The sequence below is a fragment of the Mauremys reevesii genome, linkage group 26, assembly GCF_016161935.1.
Source record: "Mauremys reevesii isolate NIE-2019 linkage group 26, ASM1616193v1, whole genome shotgun sequence".
NCBI classification, from domain to species: domain Eukaryota; kingdom Metazoa; phylum Chordata; order Testudines; family Geoemydidae; genus Mauremys; species Mauremys reevesii.
This window is the reverse complement of record NC_052648.1, coordinates 7,456,351-7,482,271: the sequence shown is the minus strand read 5'-3', so window position 1 is coordinate 7,482,271 and position 25,921 is coordinate 7,456,351. Positions and strand designations below refer to the sequence as shown.

General features: G+C 46.0%; 1 protein-coding gene and 1 long non-coding RNA gene across 20 annotated transcripts in view; one reads left to right on the top strand and one right to left on the bottom strand.

Moving 5' to 3' along the window:
* Nucleotides 1-1,622: 1,622 nt before the first annotated feature.
* On the top strand, nucleotides 1,623-25,528 carry LOC120391521. Of its 7 annotated transcripts, none has more exons than XR_005591376.1 (7): nucleotides 1,623-1,733; nucleotides 3,066-3,152; nucleotides 5,075-5,249; nucleotides 9,887-10,001; nucleotides 16,842-16,973; nucleotides 21,553-21,640; nucleotides 25,393-25,497. It is a non-coding gene; the product is annotated as an uncharacterized LOC120391521 (long non-coding RNA). The 7 variants fall into 7 exon arrangements; XR_005591375.1 differs by lacking the exon at nucleotides 1,623-1,733 and adding an exon at nucleotides 2,852-2,913; XR_005591369.1 differs by lacking the exon at nucleotides 1,623-1,733 and having other exon boundaries at nucleotides 2,927-3,152.
* PTPRS (protein tyrosine phosphatase receptor type S) overlaps nucleotides 23,761-25,921 on the bottom strand; it is a 245,435-nt gene continuing 243,274 nt past the window's right edge. For all 13 annotated transcript variants that reach the window (XM_039515199.1, XM_039515189.1, XM_039515194.1 and 10 more), the window contains one exon: nucleotides 23,761-25,921. In XM_039515199.1, the coding sequence (XP_039371133.1) occupies nucleotides 25,853-25,921 (69 nt within the window). In that variant the 3' untranslated portion in view covers nucleotides 23,761-25,852.

Below are 25,921 nucleotides of genomic sequence, written 5' to 3'. Positions count from 1 at the left end.
ATGAAGGGGAGTCCCCTGGAAGATGGATGTGTTTGAACTGCCTTGCACAGTCTTTTTAGATTGCTTGCATCTCTTCAGAGACGTTACCCTTGGAAACTAACAGTATTAATAAGCCTCAACAATAGCAACTGTTGTTTATTGTTCCCTCAGTTAAGGGCTGTAAATAATGCCCCTAGTTTAATTTGAAATAAAATACCCACAAACTTTAAATAAACTGCCAAAAAACCTATACAAATTTGGACTTTATCCATGGGAGGGGAAAAAAGATACGGCTACCCTGGGATTTCCTCTTCAGATGTTGACTAAATCTAAAAACTTTTGCAGTCAATGAGGCATGAAACATTGTCTAGAATCTACAATTGCTGAATATTTTATCCCGGTGACAGCAAGCCGCTCACAAGTCCGCAGCTTGAACGGAGCTGAGATTGCATCCAAGCAGCCTGCGGTGGTTACGTTTTTTCCAGTCCCTCCAGCTAGGGGATGGCAGGCGGAAGTGAGAGACGCTGCCCCCTGGTTCTCAGCTCTGTCTGAAAAGTTCAGTCTTGGGGGGGTTATCGTCACAGCTCTCTCCCTGTCTTGCTTTTTCCCTTAAGGAATGCTTGCAAAATGCTCCAAAAAGCCACTTGCGGGTAACTTGTAGGTTCTCTCATAGCCAGCCTGGGCTTTCACTGTGTCTATACCCTTCACCCCAGGCTCTGCCTCTGATTCCGAATTTCCCTAATGAAAGGAAAGCAGGTTTTGAACTGTCACAGTCTTTTCAGTGTCTTAAAAGTGACCTGGAAAGGAGAAAATAATGTTTATTCCCTCTCTTTGCTGGTTTGTGGGATATAAAGAAGGACCCGGGAAGGTTTGTTATATTTAACTGAGAAGTATCCAGGAATGTCTCTTTCAAGATCTTTCCAAAGAGCATCTGCACCCAGCAGCTCCCAGTGAGGCACCTACATAAATGGCTCAAGACCCAGCAGGTCTTGTTGTCGTCAGTGAAAGCTGCTGAGTACAGAGCACTTTCAGAAATCCAGCCACTTCATTTAGATGCTTTGATGGGAGCTGAGCACTTCTGAAGATCTTATCCCAGTTGTGGGTCTGCATTGCTTCTGAAAATCTGTCCCACAACGAACCTGGTCTTCCGTATTTTTGCTGGATGGTTTTTGCTGAACCACCAGAAAAGCTTTTGTACCAATGTTGGAGTTAAACAGCTTTTGGCAAAAGCAAAAAAAGAAAGTGTTTTTTTATTAAAATAGTCTGATCTCAAATCCTTTCCCCTTTTAATTGATCATGTTTCATCCCTTTTCATTTCTGATGTCACAGTATAGACTTTATTCTCTAGTCATCCATAGAGTCCTCCCATGGATACAGGAAAGGCAAGGCCTGATATTTCTAATTTCCCCACAACCTTTCTTTCTCTTCTCCCCCGCCCCCGGGGTGTAGGATTTCTCACCATTACATTATAAGAATGGAGGAGAAAAGGCACAAACAAAATGCTGTGTGCAGTTTGCAAGTCCCTTTGAATCCGGATTGCAGGGGTATCAGCCATGACAAGACAATTCTTCTTTCTAGGAGAAATTAGGTTGGGAATTGATGTCTGCTGTACAGGAGCAGCATTAGAAGCAAACGCAGGAGAACTCTGACCTCCATTTTGCCAGTTGGCATTGGGCTTTGCTGGGCTTTTGAGAGCGTCTAAATTGGCTGTTAATAGAACATTTTCTGGAGCCTCCTAAGCAGTGGCAGCCCCGGTGAGTGTTTGTGCCCCGGTGAGTGGCAGCTGATCTGTCCCGCTGTCCTCTGTCTCGCAAAATCCATTTGCATTTACAGAGATTTTCTTGATAGGTTTGTAGTGCTTCCAGCGGAAAAACCTGAAACCATCTTGGTGCCAGAGATGGAAATTAACAAACGCTGGATGTGACAGGCCAAGGCTCAGAAAGCTGATCATGTCCATTTGCTAGCTGCAAACTAATTGACATCTGCCACCTCATCAGCCTTCTGCAGATTGCTAGAGAGAAGCTTAAACAAAGTCAGAGTGCTGAATTTCACAAGCAATGTGGTGTAACAATGCAGCCTATTGAATCTGTAGATGTCCTGGCCATGACATCCATGTTCTAAGTGTTTCATGTGGTAAAAACATGCCACACACAATCTGGATGCTGTATTGCAGAACTCAAGCACTTATAAGCACCCTGCCATTCAGGTTCTGGGCCTTGGGTCACAAGCTGGGATGAAAGGGAGATAATGCAATCACAGTTATGGCATTCTGGCTATTGTGTGGCATTGTGAAGCCAGTAACAACAGACGCGTACTGGTATTTAAACCTCTGGACTCCTGTTGTTATTTATAGCATAGTAGCACCCAGAGACTCCAGTATGAAACCTGCCCCACCTTCTGTGTGAAGCTAACTTGGAGCAGCAATGAGGTTGAAATACACACACAAACACGCACACGACATGTGATGTGTAGGGCTGCAAGGGAACTCCAGAGATCATCTAGTCCTCCCCTGCTTGCTGAGGTTGGATTCAGTGTGTGTGTGTGTGCGCGCGCCCCCCCCCCCCCTTTGACCTGAGTGGTTTGGACCCTGCGGGTAATTCATTTGGGAGTAGAAATTGACTATGGAGTTTGGTGTTTACTTTGATACAGGTGTGCTTATTTATAAGAAATAGGCCACGTCCTGTTTCCTTGGAGACAGAAGGAACCAAAGGACCGTGTCCTTGTTCACAGCACCCACCTCATTTCTCAGCCAGAACCCCAAAAGCTCGCGTGCTCTCAGCTTTTTCCAGGTTGAGGTGCCAGCTGCTTGTTCTCGATGTCGTCTCCTTCAGCCTGTCTGTCACAGACGCATCTCTGATCAAACAATACCGAATGGAACCCTCGGCCCTGTGTGATGCTAGTTTCTGGGTGGGCCCGCATACCCCTTTGTCTTAGGTGTGGGCTTGTGATTAACTTATTTTAAGTGAAATGTGGTGGCTAAGCTTGGTGTGTGTGTGTGTGTGTAGTACATACAAAATAATTATTTTTACTGTTTATCTTCTTCTCCTCGTTGCTAAGCATTAATGCAAAAGGCACATGTGTTTCAGCATGGGGAAATCTCAACTCCGGGTACCAAAAAGCTAACTCTTGTGCCGCCACTCTGTGTGTCCATCAGAGTTCATCTTCTCCAGAAGGTACTAAAGGAATAAGACTAGCCAGTAATGGAGGAATAAAGGTTATGCTCAGCCTAAAATTAATTAGGTGCGTGGGAGGTGGAGGGGGGTGTTGCTTGCTAAGATATTCACAGCATATGTGGATGCTAACAAGCGACTGACATCTTCAGCACGGCAGTTGTTGGTCAAGCAAAGGGGAATGTGCATCAATGCTGCCACCTGCCAGGGCTCATCACAGCATTATGCTTTCCCCTCCTGCATTTCAGTCTCTTTCCCCCCTCCACTGTCTGGCTTTGCCACCAGTTTCTGTACCATGGTGAACAGTTAGCAGCTGGGGGCCTTGCAGCCTCAGCGTTCCATCTTTCCCTCTTGCTGTAACTCTCTGCACATGGGATATGGAATAGCGGGGTACTGGATTGATTAGAGGGTGAGAGGCCAGACAGCCACGGAGTGCCCCTTCTCACTGTCCAAATCTGTTTCAAGAGTGATCCTACATGTAATCAGACCCCCAGGCAAAGTATCTCTAGAGCATCTTCTCCTTCTCTCCTGGCTCCTCTTCCCTTCCCCTCATTGTGCTCAGAAGAGCCTGCAGCTAAGGTGCCCAACAGGGAACATAGCGCCACCGGCTGACCAGCCTGAAACAGCCCTGGTCATAACAAATGGAGCCCTAGGAGGCAGCCTGTGGCCCCATCTACAATTAAAACATACACCAGCATGGCTGTGTCACTCAGGGGTGTGAAAAAACCCACAGCCTCTAGTGGCAGAGTGACGCCAACAACCCCCCCAGTGTAGACGCAGCTTGGTTAATGTTCAGGGAGTTCCTCTTCCGGCAGAGCTCCTTCTGTGGGCGTACGCTGCAACTAGACCAGGAGGGAGCTACGTTGGCACAGGCTTGGTAGTGCAGAAAAAGCCTATGTTGCTTATTTCTAAAGTTGGCCTAGGACAGCCTTTCTGAACCTCAGACACATGCTCTGCCCGCACAGAACGCGTGTCGGATAGCCCAGGGGTTTGTCAGCACAAGCTCAAAGCTGGCAGGGCCGTACGTTTTAGAGTCTTATGATAAAGGGACCTTGTAGTTCTTCAAAGCCAGTCTCTCCGGCTGTGTTCTTGGTATCTAGGAAATTGAGTGCCTGCGGAGGCTGGCCCATGCTGGAATGGGAAATCCAGATTTGGATAAATCTAGGTAAAGTGACAGCTGTAGCCTGATACTGTGTCCATTCTTTGCAAAGAACTCCTCCGGTGGGCAGTGGGAGTGTTGCGAAAAAAAAGACCCTGACGCTGCTAGTCTAGCTCCGAGTAAAACAATGAACACACCTCTTCCTCTGGGTCTTAGCACTGCAGCATGTGAGGCAGCTGGTGGTTGTGTGCTGGCAGGTGAGACTAGGGAAGAGAATATTTACCATCTTCTCTCCCACCTTGAAACCCCCATCCTCGCCCCAAGACATTACTATGTTACTACGCTTCAGCTGCCCCTCCACATGCTCCTGGCGCTTGTAGGACACTAATTGATAGGAACCGGATGTTCTCTTTGGAAGTTCACTGTATCAGTGTTAATCTTCTATGTGGACTAATTTTATTAAACTTCCCAAAAGAGCAAATTGTAAATTCATTAGTGCCCATCTTGGACCGCACCCTCTGTCACTCCGGGTAAAAAAGATTAGAAGTCATCGGGGCCCTGCGATAATTAAAAAGAAGATGCTCAAACATAATTCTTAATTAAACTGTAATGAGATAAGAACTTGTGTAGTCTGCTTTTAGTCTGTCGGGGAGATGCAGAGGTTCCCACTGTAATTATGTGATTTATGATCTTCCACACAAGGATGTAATTAGTTCCCTCTCCCCTCTTTTTAAATTGAAACATTATTTAGATAAAAAATAGTGCAGCAATTTAAGTCTGTTTCTCCTGGTGGAACAGTAATTTATTTATTTCTACTTTTTTTAAGACAACACAACTGCCATGTGGCCGAAAGCTGATATTCCAAAATGTTTATCAGGCACGCTACACCCAGGGTAACTGACCGAGGACAGATCTGTGGAGCACACAAGGCAGCCGTGATTGTAAGGCGAATAGAACTCCATTTGGAAAGAGTGCAGCAGGCAGACACAGAGATAGCTAAGGTCTGTAGATGGCTAAAGAGAGTCAGAGGTGCATAAACTGTGGGTGATAAGAACCGAAAGAGAGAGAGTTTGTGTGTGTGCGAGAGAACGGGGGAGGAGGGGTGAGATCTTTAGCACCAAGGAATTGACAGAATATTGTGTCTGTTAAGAAGATGGAGTTTTAACACTCTCAAGTGAGACCCGTGAAATGATGCAATGCCCCCTTAATTTGCTATGATACTGTATGTGGCTCAGTAAATAGTTATCTATCGCTGTAAAGAGAAGCAGGTTTTGGACTTGCCTGTTGCTGTCTCAGTATCTTCAGTAAGGCTGTGGCTAAAATTACAAATATTCAGCCACTTTTTCTGGAAGCCTCTAGTTTTTGGAGATCAGATCCGCCGGGCTGATTTTTGAAGCTGCTGGGCAACCAGAGCTGCTGTTGGACTTCAGTCAGATTTATGGGCGAAAATCAGGCCAAAGGCATCTAAACGTCGGGCACCCAAAACCGGCGTCAATTAGAGCAGCCTTCAAGAGTGAGACCCAGAGACAAAGAGAAGCGGGATTGCAAAGAGCACAGGGAGCGGCGTGTGGTATGGGAGGCAGTGAGGGGTGTTCATTAGGAAGTATAACAACACTACCTAGCTCTTAGTAGTGCTTTTCATCAGTAACTCTCAAAGCGCTTTATCCTTGCGGCACCCCTGTGAACGCCTTCTCCCTATTGTACAGATGGGAACCGAGGCACAGAGAGAGTAAGTGACTTGCCCAAAGCCACCAGGCAGTCTGTGGCAGAGGAAGGGATTGAACCGAGGGCTCCAGCCACTAAACTAGTTTCCTAGACGCTGGACTATCCTTTGTCTCTCTAATTATTGTTCTCATGTGTTGGGATTACCTCTTTGTAACCACGTCAGCGCCGAAAACTCTTGGTCTCTTTATCAAGCCCATTTACTGGAAATATATATGACCATCCTGCCCATTATCAGATGGCTGTGACCACAAAAAGTACTGTCATGGTCACTCAGACAGCGAGCTAAGTGCTTGACAGGAATTCTCCCTGCTGCTTTTTAAAAAATGAGACTTTCTTTTCATTTAAAATTTGTGATAAATTAAATTAATATTAGTTAAAGGTGCTGGATTGACTGCCCCAGAGACGAAGGTCACAGAGCAGGTACAACAGAGGTGATGCAAAGCTCCTGCCATTGTGCTTTAATCCTGATGGGATTTACCCAGTTCTGGAGCCAGATAGGTCTCCAAGACCTATTTAGTCCTTGATGTCTCTGCTGAGACATCTAACAAGGAAGCCAATAGGGGACATGGTTCTTGTGGAACAGACCTTCCTCTGCTAAGAATTGGAGCTGATTTCTCACAGCCCCTTGAACATCTACCAAATGGTAACAACTTTCAGCCACTATTACTGGATTCAGACTGGTGACCCAAGATCCATATCCCATTACTACTCCCGTCCTGTGCTTTCCTGCCCACCCCCTTCCAAATTAAAATTGCTGGGATGTTCTTCACATATTGACTCAGAGAGAGACAAGGTGGGTGAGGCAGTATCTTTGATTGGACCAACTTCTGTTGGTGAGAGACGAGCTTTCGAGCGACACAGCTTTTCTTCAGGTCCGTATCACTTGAAAGCTTGTCTCACCAACAGAAGTTGGCCCAATAAAAGATATAACCTCACCTACCTTGTCTTTCCAAAATCCTGGACTGACCTGGCTATAAGAACGCTGCATATTAACTCAGAGTCAAAGCTTAATAAAGAAAAAGTTAATGTAGAGAAGAGCACAAAATTTGAAGAGAGATTTTTATATTGGTCCAACGAATGAATGAGAATAACCAGTGAATAACCAGCGTGCGTTTGTTGAGAGATGGTTGACTGGTTTATTATTATTTAATATTTGTATTGCAGTAGCTACAAGAGATCAGCTAGGCTGGAGCTCCGTTGCAATAGCATTGTCCAAACATATAATAAATGATAGTCCCTTCTGCCAAAGAACTGCCCAGGCACTGGGCTAGCACTCAAAAGATTCAAGTTCAGTTCCTGACTCTGCCGCAGACTTCCTGCGTGATCTTGGGCAAGTCACTGAATCCAAATGTGCCTCAGTTTCCCATCTGTAAAATGGGGATAATGATACTTCCTTTCTCTCATCACACGCCTGTCTTGTTTATTCTGATTGTCAGCTGTTTGGGGAAGGGATTTTCTCTTGCTGTGTGTTTTGTGCAGCAGTTTTCTGTTGGAAAATGCTGGTTCTAGGAAATGCGAACATTTGGGGAGAATGTATAGACTTCATCTAAATTTTCATGGGAAATGACTGAAATGGCCCATTTTGATAAGGTAGAAGAATTTTATTTGACTTTATCATTTTTATAGATAATATATGGTTTGATTAGTAAAAGTTTTCAGCTTATTAAAACAAAACATTTTCTGAATAATTCAAAAAATTCTGCAATTTCAACTTTTCATCCTGATTCAGGACAAAACCAAATTTAAAAATCTTGGAGTGTCCTGTTGGACAGAAATTCAGAATTTTGATCAGCCCCTACCCCAGCCCAAAGATGCCCCGATCTTGGTTGGGGCCTTTCAGAATTACGATAATACAAATTAATAACAACAATAGTATTAATAGATCGTTTAAAATTTGTGTCTATTTGCCTAATCATTTGTGAAGAAACAGAAAAGTCCATCCCTGTCTGCAATTAATCATCCAGGATATGCTGCCTATTTACCTTAATTGTAGTTATTAAAAATATATACATAACAGTGAATATTAAGCTGCATTCTGCTGTTCCTAAAAGCATGCCAATGTGTTGTTCATAGCTCCTTTGTTTCAGTGTCTGTTTGTCTAGCAAGAGAACAGAGCTTTAAAATCATTGTTCAGTAACTCTAGTCCTTTTGGTCCTCAGTTCAGCTGATCCCATTTCACTGGAGAATAGTCTGTATATACCAACAAAAGACATTTTTTCTGCTTCACTTGTAGAGGGGGAAAAAAAAAGTCTCTCTTATTTTAAGATCAGATTGGTCCCTGCAGGAACAATCTGTATGGAAAACAGTGGGAAATGGATGAAGTCTGACCTGTAGAATAAATGGGAAAATATCAGATGTGTACAGTTTCCAGACCTTGCTGCCTCCCAATAGAAATGTTAAACTGCCCTTACTGAAGTGAAAAAATAAGACCAAATCTTTGCAGGTGTTATGTAGATATTCTGCATGGCTTCTGCACGGAATGGAGCAATACTTTAAAAATCATATTCTGTCTGGGTGCTTGGAATGAAAGGAGATTTTTGTTACTCCAGCTGGTTTTATTTTGTAGATCCAAACGTGGAATTTGCCATAGTGGATCAAATCACTAGTCCACATGGTCCAGCATCCCCTGCTTCCATGCGGGCAGTGGCCAATATCACCTCCCTCATAATGTACTTGGCTAATCATATCATGCGATCAGGGAGGATTCCTGCCTTGCATACTCATAATAGATATCTGATTTACAATCACCCTGAGGCATGGATTTGGTCACCAGCCCTTTTCTTAGCTGGGCTACAAATGTAGCTTTCAACTAATGGGCAAATCTAGTGACTTGTTTTTAACACTGAGTGAAATCTACTGATAAAAAGCTACTTTAGCAGAACTAGATGGTCTTCGTCCTCTTCACAGAGAGCAGGGGCAGAACAGGAAATTTAGGTCATCCCTCCTTCCTGCCTACCTTTTATTAGACACGAGTCATCCTCTCATTCCCTCCTGTATTTCATTTGCTCGGCTCCTGGGACAACTTTCCTGACAATGTGCTCCTCTCCACTGCCAGCCAGGAGCAGCGCAAGAAAACCCCCACTGCACAGACAGCTATTTCTATAGCTATTGTTCGTCGCTCTCATCTCAGTGTTGTCTTATTTTTCTCCAAATCAGAAGGCAAGGAAAGGGTTAACAGCCAGATTTGACAGTTGCATGCTGGGAGCTGTGGTCCTAAGGCAGCAAGAATCATTATGGGAGTGGTGGTTCATGTTAACTCTGCCTCCTGGGGTAATGGCTGCAGCAGCAGTTTGTTCTCCCTGGGAAGGCTTGTTTTTGCAGAAGAAGCTTTAGGGTGGTTCCGACTGATGATCAGGAACTGGGCTTGAGGTGTGGAGCAGTTGAAAAGCGGAGGAAACGCCTAGGCCATGTGCAGAACCTGCTCCTGTGGTTTGTGTCAGCTCCTTGCTGCTGTTTGGTTACCTTGCAGCTCCTTGGGCTTTGTGCTCAATTTGCAGAGCGAGCATAAGGGGGACCACGTCTTGTTAGCCATCTAGATTTGTCACCCCCAGGTGGGAAGCCTTTTAGTGCAGAGTGCGCTGCTGCCTTTGAAAGACCCTGGTAGCAGCTCACTGTAGCCCTCTGTCCTCGCTCTGTGTGTCCTGGGCACGTGGGGAGCCGAGAATAGCGTCTGCTGCTATTCACAGGTGCGGAGTGTTCAAAGACAGGTACAGTACAGAAAATGTGCAAAAATTCTCTTCTGAGGCCTTAACGTCACCCCACAGAGTTAGGCCAGGTTCACTAAGCAGAAATGAGTCAGTGACACCTTGTTGTTGTTGCTTGGAAGTAACAGGACGGAAGCGTTGAGTAAATTTTAACTCTCTATTACCCTGCTTGATTTCTTGTTCTCTCTCTCTCCCCTTCCATTTTGCAGGACTCTCTTCCCTGCATCATTCCCACGGCTGTTTTAGTTGGTCTGCTCTTCAATACTTTCACCAGAAAGTGCTTCCCCGAGAGACAGAGTCAATTGATGCAACCCCATGGAAAAGGTTGGGGCACTGGGACATCTGTCTCCCTTATTCTCACTCAGTGGCTCTGCCTGGGGGCAGAATAAACCTGGATGGAGTAGATTAGCATAATATATGTCACGAAGCATGGTGGCAATGCTGTTGCTTTTAATCGGACATTGTATCAACTTCATCCCTTGGCAGCATAGTCCAGGGTCCGGGTCCTTTCCTGTTTGTCTGGCCTAAATTTTTCCTTCCATAGCTTTTGGCTGCTGCTGTTTGTACTACCATCCTGATGCCAATGGGAATTAACCCCCTTTCCTTCCTAGGTATCATAGAATCACAGGGTTGGAAGGGACCTCAGGAGGTATCTAGTCCAACCCCCTGCTCAAAGCAGGACTAATCCCCAGACAGACTTTTGCCCCAGATCCCTAAATGGGCCCCTCAAGGATCGAACTCACAATCCTGGGTTTAGCAGGCCAGTGCTCAAACCACTGAGCTATCCCTCCCCCACCTCATCTTTCTATAGGTTTGAACCCCAGAATGCAAGACGGCTCATGGAAATTGTAATGGGCTTTTCAACATTATTGCAAAATCACTGGTTGGTGTTTTGGTTTTGTAGTTGATGTTTGCAGAGTTCCTCTGTCTCTAAAATCTTTCTTCAATTTCAACCTCCCTCCCCCCCAGCCTCCCCACTGCCCCATAATGTTTACAGGGACCCGAGGTGCTGAGCATTTTTTTTGCAATTGTATTTGTAACTTCCCTGATTCAGCAAGATGCTTTACACCTTGACTGGCATCTACACACCAATCTGTATGAATGGTTTGTTCCCCTGAAGCAAAGATGCTTTACTCATTTGGGTAAGGAATGGTGCCCCTAGCCTCTGTTTGTCAGAGGGTAGGGATGGATGGCAGGCGAGAGATCACTTGATTGTTACCTGTTCAGTTCACTCCCTCTGGGGCACCTGGCATTGGCCACTGTCGGTAGACAGGATACTGGGCTAGATGGACCATTGGTCTGACCCAGTATGGCCGTTATGATGTAAATGCTTTGTTAATTTTATCTTATTTCAATGTGCCTTTTTTTTAAATAGTTAAGTGCGGTTCGAGAAACAGACGTTAGCAGATTGCGTAGTAGACTGATTTTTCACAGTCTGTTCCTTTCCCACTTTGTTTTGGGAGAAGACATGTATAGATCCCTACACTGTGTTCTGTTACGTTAGGTAAATGTAGCAGTGGGAAATGGTACTTTTAAAATGATTTTATGGATTAACAAACCAAATGGGCCATGAAATCATTTTAAATGTACCATTTTCCACTGCTACATTTACCAAACGTGACAGAACACAGTGTAGGGATCTGTACATGTCCTCTCTCAAAACGAAATGGGAAAGGAACCCGAAATGGAAGCTTCCAAAAACCACTAGTTTAAAGACAAATTTTCTTGCTCAAAACCGTTTCAACTGTTAAAAATGGCTGAATTAAAAAAAAAAAAACCCAAACAGCAAACATACTTTTCCACCATGTAGGCTGTGCCGGTCTCTTGTGTCTCAGGACTTGGCCAGTGAAAACGAAATAGTTCTGCTTTGGTTTCTTGTTTTTGAAGCCACTATGAATAAGGGGAACAGTTGAATCCAAACAGAGAGCTTTGTAATGAAATTATAAACAGACCAATATGAAATCAATCCAGTTCATATTACTGCAGCATTCGTTAAACTGCAGCATTCGGAAACTTCCTTTACCAGCCCCTCTACATGAGCGCAAACGTCCTGCTTTTTCCAGGACTGTCCCGTTTTTAAATCATCTCTCCTGGAAATGTAAAGCCTTAAAGCAGGACACTGCAGTGTCACATTCATGTTCTCCAGCTCCCCTCTGCTGCTGCTGTAAGCAACGGGAATCCATTCTCTCCAGCACCCACCGCCTGGGAGGGTAATCGCAGCCGAGCTCTCAGACACAGGCTGATGGTGGCTCTGGCACAGGGCCTGGCAGATGGCACTGGCATCACCTTACCTGGCAGGATGGGGGGTACAGCCAGTGGCGGCTGCAGCGGCAGCACTGGTACCACCCAGGCTGGCAGAAGCGGGGCCCAGCCGGCTCTCTTGACAGCCCTGGCACCACCACAAATGGGAGGAGTGTGGCTTGACTCAACCAGCTGGCAGCAGCACCAGCTCAGGAGATGAGGCGGAAGGGGAGAGTGCAAGGAACGGGATGGGAGAAGGAGAAAAGCACCATGTTCCCCACTGGTGAGGGGGTCGGAAGTTACTGCCCCCACAGGAACAGGAGTGACTCCTCTCACCCTCCCCTCGCAGGCCCCCAGGGGACAGGGGTCTTGGTTTGTGCCCACTCAGCTGATGACCTGTTCCTTCAGGTTGTACATAACGATCTTGTCCACTTTGGTAGATGGTTTTCACTTTACAGAATCACTTTTTTTTTGTTTCCCTAAGCTAGCTGCAGGTGGGTCAGTCTTCTAGGGCAGAAAGCCGTGCGGTGGTGCTTTTGTTTCCTCTTCCCCCCTCAAAGCATTTTCTGACAGAAATGTGGGGGTAGCTGTTTTGTCTTCAGCGACACTGATACATGGGTTATTTGGGTCTCACAATGGGCTGAAGACGGCCTGAGACCTCTTGTGAGGGGCTTTAGTCCAAAAAGCTCTGAATGGAAGTTCAGAGGTCGCCTGAGGACCTTACGGTTGTTTTGTCCCTGAATAAGAAAATGTGTGTTTCCATATAGATAATGATAATTGCTTGGGGTTAGTCTCTCCTCCCCTCTGTGCCTAGGACCATCCCAAACCACTGAACATCTCTTGATGTATTTCTCCTCGTTTGCCCCCATCTTCCTGCCCAAGGCTACTGATTACGGGGGAGCAGCCGCACCTTCTGCAGTCTGTTATCCCCGCTGGAGCGGGAGGAGAGGCGTTCCCACCCTCCCCTCCCTAGTGTCTGAGTCTGTCTCTCTTTCAAGGCTCATACTTTGCATGTGACTGTGGCCCTTGAAAAGGCAGTGTCACTACAGTGAACGCTCCTGCTCCTAGTACAAGCGAAAGTGGGGGATTGTGTCCTCAGTTTAGGTCTCCATGTGGTGCTGTCAGTTACCCTATTGGTACACTGCCTAGCTTTCCCCACCAGGAGGATGGGATGAAGCCTGCCCTGGTTGTGAAATGTTTTACCAAGTTTGTTGTGTTGGCCTTAGTAGGAATGACATCATCTTCACATGCAGCCAGGCAGCTGTCTGTGTGTGAAAACGTTCAGAAATTAATTACATAAAAGGGATTTTTGATCATTTGGGTATGTTGTAGTTTTCCTGAAAGAGGATTTATTGTTCTGACTAAACCCAGGATAGATACAGCCCTTGTGTAGCCTGTTAATCTAAGATGGCCATCTGCATATATAGGAGTGTATGTTCATGTATGGTATGTATACACTCTGCATACACGGATGGATATTACAGTTTTCTACTCAAATATCTGTGTCTTTAATAACTACGAAGAAATTCTGAGTGTTTGTCTTTCCAGAGATAGTGATTAGATAGCAACATAAGGATTTAATCTCTGTACAAACTGTAAAGAGATCTATGGTATGGCTGGCTGGATAAATAGATTAGAAAAATAGGCAGATTAAAAATGGATTGGAATGAAGAGATTAGATAGATGGCTAGAGAGCGAGCACTATTAATAAATGGAGAGAGATAGCTGTTGGTCAAGTCTCCAGCCCTTTGCTAGCTTTGAAAGGATCTAATGATTTATTATTACTGTGCACAGTTCGCATAAGCTAAAGATCAAGACCAGTGTGTGTATTGGAGTGATATTCAAAACATTCACCCCATTCCTAGAAGTAGATGCAGCTTGTTGTTTGGAACTAGTTTCTAAGGTGCTTGGGGCAGCACGCTTAGGACATGTAAACACGTCCATGTGTGCATAAGCAGCAAAAGCCTCTCTCCATTAGCCCCTGCCACTTTTTGAGTCTGTCTCTTTATTCTGTATCTTTGGGACCCTGTCCATCCAAATAGGGCCTATCGTCGTTTTACTTCCCAGCACAAAGCGGCGCTGAAGAACAGCAAAGACAGACCTGACATGCCCTATCACAGGTCCGTTGTCCCCCCTGCCCTCCGTCCGGATACATGCGTAGCACCTTTCCTAGCGCCATATTGAAATCATCTCTTCTACAGCACTAGTTCTTACTAGAAATGAAAGGTGGGCCCAAACCAGAATTCGGGATTCAAACTGGGGCTTGGATTGACGATGTCTGCTGTGTCTAGTCCCCTGGATCTCCGTGCCGAGCCAGGGGTGCGTGAAATGCGGGTCAGTAGCTAAAGTTCCCTGTAGCGGGGTGGACACTGGCTCCTGCCCTGAGGGGTTTAAAAGCAGCTCTAAATGCCTGGGCTGATTGGGGGAAGCAGGCTCAGCTGTGGCCATGCTCCAATCAGGCCCAGCTGGCCCCTATAAGAGGCTGGGAGCCAGGAGCCCAAAAAGTCTCTCTCTGCATTCAGAGGGAGAAGGGCCTGGCTGCAGGGAGCTGGACACAGGGTACCTGAGTGGAGCAGGGCTGGGGAAAGGCAGAGGAGCTGGGGAGCTCCAGCCTGGAAAGCCCCAGGCTGCGGCCTAGCATTGGGCTAACAGGTACTGGGGGTTGCAGAGGGCAGCCCAGGGGTAGGCCAAGGCAGCAGGTCCAAACCCTCTTTGCCAGTGATGAGTGGCTGATGCTGCAGTCTGCCCCAGGGCATGTGGGGAGACAATGACTGGCAGTAGCCTTATACTGAGGCTAGGTGGGGATAGTGGGTGGGGGTTCCTAGAGAGGGGAGACCCTGAGAGAAAGGGGTTACTGCCAGGGGGCAGCACCTCAGGTAAAAGGCCCAGGGAGGGACACAGGGTCCAGAGGACAGGCGGATCATCGGCCTGTAGAGGGCGCGCCAGAGCTGGAACAGAGCTAATTCCCAGGAGTCACCAGCAGGAGGCGCCGCAGGGGTGAGTCCGCTCGGCTACATTCCCGCAGGGTTTGGTGTCTGCAAATTCAGGGACTGGATTCAACCCGTTGTAGAGCTAGGTTCAGACCTGGATTTGGGATTTTGCTTCAGGCCCATCCCTATTAGAAATGTGCTAATGGTTTCCTGGGCCAAGTGCAGGTGCTGCCAGATGGTTCCAAGAGGCTGGTCAGTTTGCCCACGTCGGCTCAGCAGCTGAGATTCTAATAGCTTTTCCAATTAAGTCAACAGTTGGTATCAACTATGAACTTTGGTAGCAGTGAAGCGGCTAGGAAAGGCGTCGATGCCCCTGCTAGGGCAGACGCGCACGGCTTCTGGGTTGCTCTGTGCTTTATCGGATGAGTGACAAGTGATGGCAAGGATCCTGAAGGCAGCTAGAGTCCTGGCTTGGAGCAGTTGAAGGTCCTATACTAGGGGTTCTCAAAGTGTGGGTCAGGACCCACTTCGGGGTCCCAACCCTATTTTAAAGGGGTCGCCAAGGCTGGCGCTAGACTTGTTGGGGCCCAAGGGCTTCAGCCCTGGGCAAAGGGACTAAGGTTACACGCCCCCTTCCCAGGGCAGCAGGGCTCGGGCGCCCTCCTGGGGTCATGTAGTAATTTTTGTTGTCAGAAGGTTATGGTACGATGAAATCTGAGAACCGCTGTCCTGTCCTGTGTAAGGAAGAGCGAGTGGTTGGATCATGGGACTGGCAAATCTGAACTAGAGCTGGTTGGGTTTTTTATTACACAATTTTTCATTGAAAAAAATGCCAATTTGTTGAAACAAAATCTCTTTGTGGGAAAGGGTCGGTTTAGAGGATTTTCTCGGCTTGAAAAAAAGTTGAAGAAAAGGTTTTGAAGTTGTGGAAACATTTAGTTTTGGCATCTCTTGACATGAAAATTTTCTGGTTTGAAATTACTTTTTTTTAAAAGAAATTTAAGCAGATTAGAGTGTATAAAAATAAAAAATGGTTGAAGTCAAAAAGAAATATTTGGATTGACCCAAACTGAAATTTGTTTTGAATTTTTGTTTTGTGAAAATTTGAGATTTTTGACTTTTCTTTTTTGTCATTCAGGACAGGAAAAAATGATCTCTCAAAAAATTTGCAGGATGAGGAAACTGGTTCCTGCCCTGCTCCAATCTGGACTTGTGGGTTCTTATTCCCCAGCTGTGCTACTGACAGCCACATATCACTAGTGGCCTCCTTTTCACACTTTCCCTGCAGCTGGGCTGTGAGGTCGCACCAGTGACGGTGGTTCTCAGCGGTTAGGGTTGTTCCATCATGCTCCTACGTTTGGTTGTGCTCTGGGGGAAGGAGAAGTGACACAGAGTCCATAGCGTACCTGCAGATGTAGAACTGCAGAAATTCTAGGGCTACAGTTAGAAACACTGTTCAGGTTGCATTTTATGACTCTCCAGGAAGAGTCTGCAGCTAGTTCTGGCAACCTCATTAGTGAATGTAGAACAGACTCGCCTGATCCTCTCCCCAGGGCATGGGCTAGATGAGTTAAGAAAACAAACTTCGCTGACTCAAATGTATTTACTTTTTCTGTTTCAGTTCTACACCTATTTGATTACTGATTCGGGGATAGCAGCCATTACTGAATTTGTTTAGGAAAAAGCTATTTATTTGCCCTACTCTGCCTACTTTTCTCACTATAATTAAAGAACACTAACACTGGCTTCCCACATGTTGTAGCTCAGTAAACCGAGAGGTTTTTCTTCTAGGGATACACTAAGGTCCCTTTGCACTGCCATGGTGTGTAAAGGGGTCTTTGTGTATATGAGAATCAGGTCCCTTGTGTGTTTTGTCCATATTGGTTGCCTCTGTCCCCCTACAAGCCTACTGTGCATCCTAAGAAAACATCTTCTCTCTCAGGGTGTCTTTCCCATGTTCCAAACTAGCCTGCCAGCTATTGCTTCATTTTAGGAGGACGCAGAAGTTCACACAGCTGCAGCAGGTCAGCTGAGTGCATTCAGGTGCGTCTCATTAACTGACCCAGCGGTGTAGCCTGAGCAGATATTCCCATTATCAGCGTCTGGACGAGGACTGGAGACTAGGGTAAGTCAATGCTTGTGACACCATCTACTTGGCGTACTCTTCCCAGTGGATTAACTGATGTTTGCTCAAGTCAAAAAAGAAGGTGGATCATCGATGTCAAGGGATTTTAATTGGGAGTAAGAGTCTCTCTCCAATGGGTGACCCGTAACTGGGTGGCAGCATCTTTTGGGTGTGCAACTGAAAGATGGCTGTTGGCGGGAAGTCCGTGAATGAGGGTGCATTCAGTCAGCAGGTGAGAGAATGCTGTAATGTTAAACTTAGATCTCCAGGTGGCAGTGTCTATGAGCTGTTCTCAAGCGCTGGTGATGCTTCACCAGCTACAGTCGAGTTAAGGAAGAAGAATTCGGAATTAACCTTTGGAAGCAACATAAATAGACCATTTTGTTTAAAAGGAGAAGAGACAGGCAATAGAGATGGTTTAGAGACTCATTTATTAACCTAGGGAGAGACTCTCTCCCGGATTTGCATATAAATGATTGCATAATAGTTGCTGCAGGAAAATGTCTTAAAGTCCACTGGCTGCTGAGCAGAACAGGATCGGGCGTGGTTTGGAAAACAAGTCCCAGTAGCTGTTGGAATAATCGTAGCTTCTCAAAGGTGAGAAGTGTGATTTCCATGCCAATGCCCTTAATATAGAGAGAGACCTGGGGTTTTATGTAGCAACGTCTTTCGGATGGGTGGGTTGGAGGCTCTGCCCATATTAACTGGAGTGACGTGGGGTGAATCCTTCAGGGTTAGGGACTGAAATATGTTATGGCCTCTTCTTCAAGAAATAAATTTGCAGCTTAGCCTGTTCGGCTGGAGGGGTTTTGGTTTCCACCCCGGTCACATCCCCATCCTCCTGCTTTTTCTTGTCTGGCTAGTTTGCCTTTAATAAGGTCCTGCCACCAAGAGCCCCCCATAAAGCCAGTATATTTAATAACCCTTCTCCTGGCATAAGGAATTATGCCAGTGTAGATCCCTAGCCTCTGTCTTGAGACGCTGCTTTCGGGTACAAATATTGCCTGCAATTATTTACTCCTTTCACATACGTGCTAACATAGCTAATCAACTCACTGTCAAAGCTGACATTAAAAAGCAATGCAAAACCCTCTTCCTGTGGATCAATAGTAAGTGGCCAGCCAAAACCTCCCTGAGTACCTTGCTGATTTTAATGGCCCTAAAACTAGGATTTTGTTAATAAAAATAAGAATGTGAGCTAACAAGGTACCGAGTTTCAGGCTACTGCAGTCTGACAGTAAATCCTGAAAACCTGGGTTTGTAGTGAAGATTCAAACTCCACCTCGATCATTCCAGCAACAAGTACCCCTGTAATACCATAGATAGTGCATTATGCACGTCTCGTATCCTAGAATAACTTATGCTCAATCAAACCTGAAGCACGTCAGTCTATTGTATTCAGAGTCAATGCATTAGAATGTAATTTCACCAGCTCATGAACCCAAGTAAAATGTTACATCAGCTAGGCTATTAAAGGCAGATTTTTGCATGTATTCATTTAGTCTCTGCTTCCCAGAGGTCCAGAGCAGCCTGGGCTCAACAGAGAGAGTGTAAAATCTATGCTGGTTATCGTGCATCATAAATGAATCCATGGAAAGATTTGCAGTGTGCATCAATACAAGTTATGTCCGGTGAAGTCAAGTTTTCCAGACAGGAGATTTTTCGAGGGCTGAGAGAATGTCTTGGAGGGTCCTCCATTACCCCTGTTTGCCACCTAAGAATTGGCATTTGGCATCTTCTCTTCATGTTTTGCCCTCCTTTGTTTTTGCAGCCCTGAATGGGATCCTGAATATGTTTCTAAAATAGGGAAGGCCTAGGTCAGCTCTGAAGGATCACAGCTGTCTTCCACCTGTCCCAAAAATGGTACGGAGCTTTGTGATTTCTCCCAGCCCTTCTGGGGAGGGAAGAAATGCTGATCTATATCGTTTGGGTTTCCAGTCGTGGAGCCAAGTGATCAGTCATGCTACTAGTTTAATTGCAAAGAGATGGCAGAGAGAGACAACCAGGGACCACCTGCTACATCTGAGGATCGGAGAGAATCTCTCTCATCTGCTTTCAAATCTCAGTTCCTTTTTCCTCTTCATTTTGTTTAAGTGGCGAAGGGATTTGCATAGATTCCACACTAGAACACCAGTGCCTGCTAGGCCATTCTCACTATTGATAATCCTCTGGGTCAGAACAGCCTCCTTTTACACCTTTCTTCTTCCCACTTACGCTTAGTTCTCCTGGTACGTGGGTTACGCTGAAGACAGGAATTTGGGTTGACATCTCTACCATTGGAGAACTTACACCCTTCACTTAGATTGCCTCTCCATTGGCCTTTTCTAAAAGTTCCACGGCCCCATTGGTTGGCACGGACGAGTTTAGTGAAAGCAGGACTGCAAGATGGGAAAGGGGTAGTTCTGGTCAGAATTTTTCACTGAGCGAATAATTGATTTTTTGGTTCAGTGACTGAATGAAAAAAAGTCTTTAAAAAAAAAAAGTTGGTTTGGGATGAATTAAATGGTTTGTTCGACCCCAAACTTTTTTTGGCTTATTGTTTTGTTATGTTTCCAGGTGTGTTTTACCCTTTAAAAATATTTGTAAACAAATTAACTAAATTGCTAAACAAAACATTATTTTGAAATGGAAAGTTGAAACTTTTCATTTAGAAAATGTCTAAACTGTGTTGAGTTTTTAAAAAAAATTTCATGCTAGATTTGTGAATAGTTTTGGTCACTCTGACAGTGCATATTTCAGTAATTAAACTAATTGATTGAAAAATGTTGCCCAGCTGTCATCATCATGCTTTTGTTTGTTGTTACAATGCAGCGTTTGGAACAGAGATGAGTGTAGAAGTGCTGCTAGTGGGAATATCACCTCTGCTGTATTTTGTGTGTGTGTAATCAGTTTGTTACAAGACTTTTCTGCTTTCATGGGCTTTCATTTTACATTTGCTTTTCTAAATGGCTTCCTCTGCTAGCGATTGTTTTTTGGGAAAGGTTTACGTATTTCCCAGCTGCTGTTCCAAGTCTTTGTAGCATTCACTTTACTGTAGTTCGCTTGGTACTTACTTATTCTGCGTTCAGTAGGAATTTTTACATCTCTCAACACGGGAGATGGTCATGTCATCTCTGAAAAGATGGAGCAGAAATAGGAGGCTGAAGACTGGTGATGAAAACGATTAGCGGCATGGAGAGACTTCAGTACCAGCAGAGAAAAAATGGGACTGTTTTAGTGCAGAGAGCAGAAGAATTGGTAGGCAATTGATGGAATGCAATGAACGGTGCAGAGAGAGAAAATTGGAGATTCCTTTTTGCCTTCTGATAATACAATAAAGGGACATTTGAAGTCAACAAATTGATAAAAAGAGACACTTTCCTTTTACACAATGCCTAGCTTGTAGCCTTGAGTTCCAAAGGTCAGTTATATTAGAGTCCAAGATCTCACTAGGAGTCAAAGGATTATGAGCCATATACATGTCTGAGGATATCCAGGTAGAATTCAAAATGGGGGAGATTTTCCTTATCTGTTCCCTGCCCCCCACCCCCACCCCCTTTCAGATCCTCTGTGCCAGTTCAGAGGCTTATGGTAAATCTCCTGGTCAGCAGCTGGAGACGATACAGTGTCAGTCCCTGTAGAGGAGGAGTTTGTCAGCCTGATACTTGGAAAGCAGGTCTGTAATAACTTGCCGTCTTTCCCCTTTAAACTTAAACTGAACCAATGTGCAGAATGAGACTAGTCTGAATGGGGAGGCGCGTCAAAGTAGGATTCTGGGCACCTCTTGGTGAGGCTAGCGTCCCACAATGGACTGCAGGATGCTCCTCCTCGCACTGCACCTGCCAAGGGCTGGACTTCCACATTGCTATGTTTGGAAAAGCTACTGCTCCCTCCTCCTGCTGGAGACAGGAACAACTCAGTGAGCCAGCAAATGCATCCCTTCTAGCCAGAGGGGCTCTCACATCACTTCCCTGGCTAGCGGCAGGGACTATATCCAAGCACCTGGAATGGCACAGAGGATTGAAGAGAGAGACTCTTTCTTCAGGGATTATGCCCCAAATTGGGGGAGATAGGAGGAAAATTCTCCCATGGTCAGGGGAAATTTGTCCATAATGAGGATGCTGGCAATTGTCTGTCTGTGAAGCATCTGCTACTGCCTCAACCCAATTATTAGAGTAGATGGACCACTGGTCTGTTTTGCTATGACAGCTGTTCTGCTCCCCATCAGAGCCCCCGTGAGCGCTACTGGCATTCAGTGCTGTTACAAGTTAATGACAGTCCCTCCCTCGCCTCCCTCCATTTCTGTTTTATTACAAGCAAAAACCAGAGGCAAAGTACTGACTGGTGAGAAGTACGGGATGTTTGGCCTGGTCCTGGAGGGTTTGCACAGATAGGCTCAGTCCTAGCTCCTCTTTAGAAGTGCTTTGTCCTTTGACAACACTCCACCTGGTGCAGACAAAATGTTCAAGGTGTCCAAATTACAGGGCTCTTCTCTGGGGCCAGGAACTTGTCTATGAAAAATAGGCAGCAGCTGTCATCTCCTTCTTCCTGTTCTCAGCCTCCTCTATCCCTAAGTCAGTATCACCTCGTGGTTTTGCAGGTTATGTGCGTCTGGGATGCCTGTCTTTTCTCCGAGTGGAGTAGCTGTGCCAGGCTGCCATCCCTCTGGAACGTCCTCCTCTAGCTGAGTAAGTGCTCAAGAATCCACTGCTTTGCATTTGCTCTAGAAATTGTGCTCGCTAACGAGAGAACAAACCTCCATCTGCCCGTCTGGCCCGAGAGCAGATGATTGAAAGCTTCAAGTGGGTACAGGCGCTTTTGAATTCTAGCTGTTTCCCACGGGTGTTTTTAGTCCAGTCGTCCGAGTGCTTTGGTTCATCGTGTCTTCGTTTTCTCTACATCAGGGTTTTCTCATGTCCATGTTTGGTACGTACTAGAATATGGGTCAGATCCACAGTCCAGTTCCACTCCTCTCTGGTAGTGGCTGATTCCCAGTTCTGCAGAGAACGGGAACCCTCTCCCCACACCGTGTAAGTGGGGCCAGCCGTGCAGTGCCCTTTAATTCCTTGCTTCTTGGGGGGAGGGATAGCTCAGTGGTTTGAGCATTGGCCTGCTAAACCCAGGGTTGTGAGTTCAATCCTTGAGGGGGCCACTTAAGGATCTGGGGCAAAAATTGGTCCTGCTAGTGAAGGCAGGGGGCTGGACTTGATGACCTTTCAAGGTCCCTTCCAGTTCTAGGAGATTGGTATATCTCCAATTATTATTATTTATTCTTGCCGGACATGTTGTAAAAACCTGAGGGGATATTATTCGAAGGTGAAACACCGGTGTATTGACTCGAACTATTAACTTTCACTCCAGGAAGCGTAATTAAATCATCCCTGCATACTATATCAAGGCTGTACAGTACCAGACCAGGGGGGCTCTGATTCTTGAGGGGGGGCCTGTAATGTAACACCTGCATCCTTTCTGTCACCCCATATTCATCGCCAGATCCATTTCAAGCCCTTTAAGGCCTGCTGTATCCTTCAGTGGGGCTGGCGTTCTTTTCTGAACACTGCCCTCAGCTGCTTGGAGCTTTCTCGGCTCCCACGTGCCATGTCCTCTCTGTCTCCCCCAATCCTTGCATTTCACTTGGGTTTACAGTGAAGCTGCTCTCTCTGTTGGTTAGATACTGTGCACTGGGCTTGATGGGCACAGGGTGCCAGCTGCCCATGAGTGTGGGGCACTGGTGATCTTAGGCAGCCTCCCTCAGGTAAATGATGGGAGAGAGGACGCTTCCCTTCTGCCTTGGTGCGCTCCCTGGCCTACAAATTTGTGGCAGGTGCCTCTTTGCGTTTCCGTTCTCGCGCTAGCAGATTTTCCCTCTAAGGCTCCATCAACACAGCAAACAACAAAAGGTGCAGCAGCAAGTCTCAGCCCCCAGATCAACTGACTCTGGGCTAAAAATAGCAGCGGAGATGTTCAGGCTCCCAAGCGTAGGGAGGGTATCAGAGAACTGGGCTCCCACCCACGCTCGAACAGCTACGCTGCTCGCGTTAGCCCTGCAAGCCTGAGCCTTGCTGCCAGCGCTTTGTTTCGCTGTGTAGTGACACCTGCATTGTCTTTTTGAAAAGGAAGAAAGCAGAGTATTTTCTCCATTCTTGCTGAGGCTCTGGTCTTCCCAAAGCCAAGGAAACGCTTCTTTCCTACTGGCCCAACTTGACTGCAGGCCCTTAAAAAAGGGCAGAATAGCACAGGTGTGCTGGCAGCTGGAATAATGAGCAGCATATGCTAGTGGTTAAATTGTGGAGTCCAAGGCCTCTCTGAGCCAGGAAAAGCCTTGGCAGACAGTGGGAACTGGAGATGTTCCTTTAAGAACCATCTCCTTGACTAATGGTATACTGATCGGTCCGAGGCCTCATTCTCAAATCTAGCATCAGTTGGACAAATCCCACTGGCTGCACCCTTTCACGGTGCTCTCTGGAAAGCAGAGGCATTTGTGTGCTAGCACCAGGGTTCCAAGGTCCTCCAATTAGCAGCTGGAGTTCAGCAAAATATCAAGTAGCTGTGCGGGTTGGTTCTGTTCTGCATGCATCCCACCAGCCTAACAACAAACGGGGCTGCAGGCAGGCCTTTCAGACAATCTTCCTTTAATACAAAGTCAATATATCTACATACACAGTGGTCTGAAAACCACTTACTGATTCAGTTTGAAATAACAGTGTGAAAGCAACAGCACTTTGCTCTCATACAAAGAAAAACCTTATTTCCCCCCCACCCAAAAAAACCTCTCCCAGTAAGATTTTGCTGCAACATACTTAGAAATTTGGGAAACTTTCACACAAGTAGGAAGTAAAATCTCAAAGAAGCCTTTTTTTTCCCCTTTCAAGACAGGACATAGGTTGATTTGGGGTGTGTGGAGGGGGTAGCAGTTCGGCTGCATTTAGCTCATCCCAGCAGTACCAGCTTCTGGCCATGTTTACCTGGCTAGAAAATAATTAAAAATAATAACCAAGGGAGAGTAGTTATTGGGGCAGCGTCTCTGCTTCATGGCACACTCTCTTCACCGCACTTTGGCCACACCCTTCCTTTTCATGTACAACTGCTGGACTATTCGACACATGGTCCCCTGCATGAAGAGTCCTGGGCTGTTATTACAATACCCCGTTGATGTAATGTTTAAAAACCATCCGTGTGAGTCTGTGGGCACCTGCCCACCATGGCTCTGAAATTCCTCTCTCTCCACATCAGTCATAAGACACTGGTATTATTCGATCTCCCAATTCACCACTGGCCCTGGGAAGAGCAGGCAACATGGCCATAGGAGGAGGGGGAGTGAGTTCGTATTAACCACCACCTGTAAGCCAGCCCGCTAACCTCACGCCCTTCCAGAGCCACTTGATATGTCTGGGATTTAAAATAAAGAGACATTTTGTTCTTACATGAGCAAGTTAAACCTTTTCAATGGTAGAAAAGCAATATGTAGAAGTAGCAATTTGCACTGCATTTTTATATCACAGCCATTACACGTAACATTTCTACAGTGAAAAAATAGACTGTCTTTGAACATAATATGAACAAATAAGCAAATTTTTCTTTTAAATTCATTGACTGATATTCTTTTTTTTTAAAAAAAGGAAAAAATACACTATTTTAAAAAAAGGTAATGTCACTTGTTACAGTTACATCGATACTTTAAAGAAAGCCACTCTCAGCATATGCCACTGACTGCATCTTGCTTGATTGTTCCAAATTATTATACAGCGAGGGCATGTTCATAGCTGTGCCTATGAACTTGGGGTGACAAGGACCCTCACAAGAGTGTCTCTGAGATCTGTTGTATTGGAGGTGGTGCGTTGGCAGCAATAGCTTATTGGGAATGAATCTCTTACAGAGGCTTCTTTAGAATCAACCTTGTAAGGGCTCCATTAAAAAATGCTCCCCCCCAGCCCCCGGGGAAAAACGAACAGCTGTGTGCATAAGGGGGTGGTTTCATATGGAAAGAAGTTCTATTTCTGTACAGCTCAAACACGTCTCATTCAAAGCAGCGCCCGTGTGTGTGTCTGGATGAGCTGAACAGGGGAGAAGAGAACCAACAGTCGTCGTACCCAGCCAGGGAAGAGCCCATCTCTACCTGACCACACCTCAGCTCTGCCCATCAGATCTGTGCCCCGGGTAGGGGACCGCTAGGGCACAGCCACTTTCTTCCTTTAAATAGCCTAAAAAAAAATAAATGTGGGGATTAGGAGGAATGTTCCAAGTATTCAAAAGATGAGCTGTAAAACCTCTTGGGGAGGCAGAGGTATTGAGGGAATGGTGTTGGCAAGGGGCCGATAAGCCCCGACTCAGCCTGATGATGAGACTGAGGTTTATTAAGACTCCAGCTAGAAGTATTCCTGACCTTAATTTTGCCTAAGTATTGAGATTTTTAAAATTATATATATATTTTTTTACACAGCACCTTCAACTCTGCAAGTGACTTCCTTTAAAGACCGCCAACTAGATTAGTAAATAAACTGAACTCTGATGATGTAACCAAAGCTGGTTTCCTGCTCTTCTCCAGCCCTCTTCTCTCCCTTCAGCGGTAACGTTTCACACAGGGCGCGTTTAACTTTTGGATCAGTTTGAGGATGTCCGTACGCCCTCCACAGCAAACACCACGCGAGGTAAGCAGAGCAGTTCACCACTTAAAATCATCCCTCAGCGCCCTGCCGAGCTGCCTCGTCACGTTCCGGGTTACAACATGGGAGTTCCTGAAGGGGCGTTCCTTTCAAATCCTTCCCCTGCTCCCCACTGCATGGTCCAAATGAAAAGGGACTTCTTCTGAGTCGGGTTTATAAGTCCGAGCACTCCTCCCGGGCCAGAAGAGGCCTTCCAGGGCTGAAGTGGTGGGCGGAGTCTGCAAGGCGGATGGCTTTTTAGGTTGCATAGTGATCGAAACTTCCCAGATACTCCAGAGCTGCCTGGTAACAGAACTGATATTCATC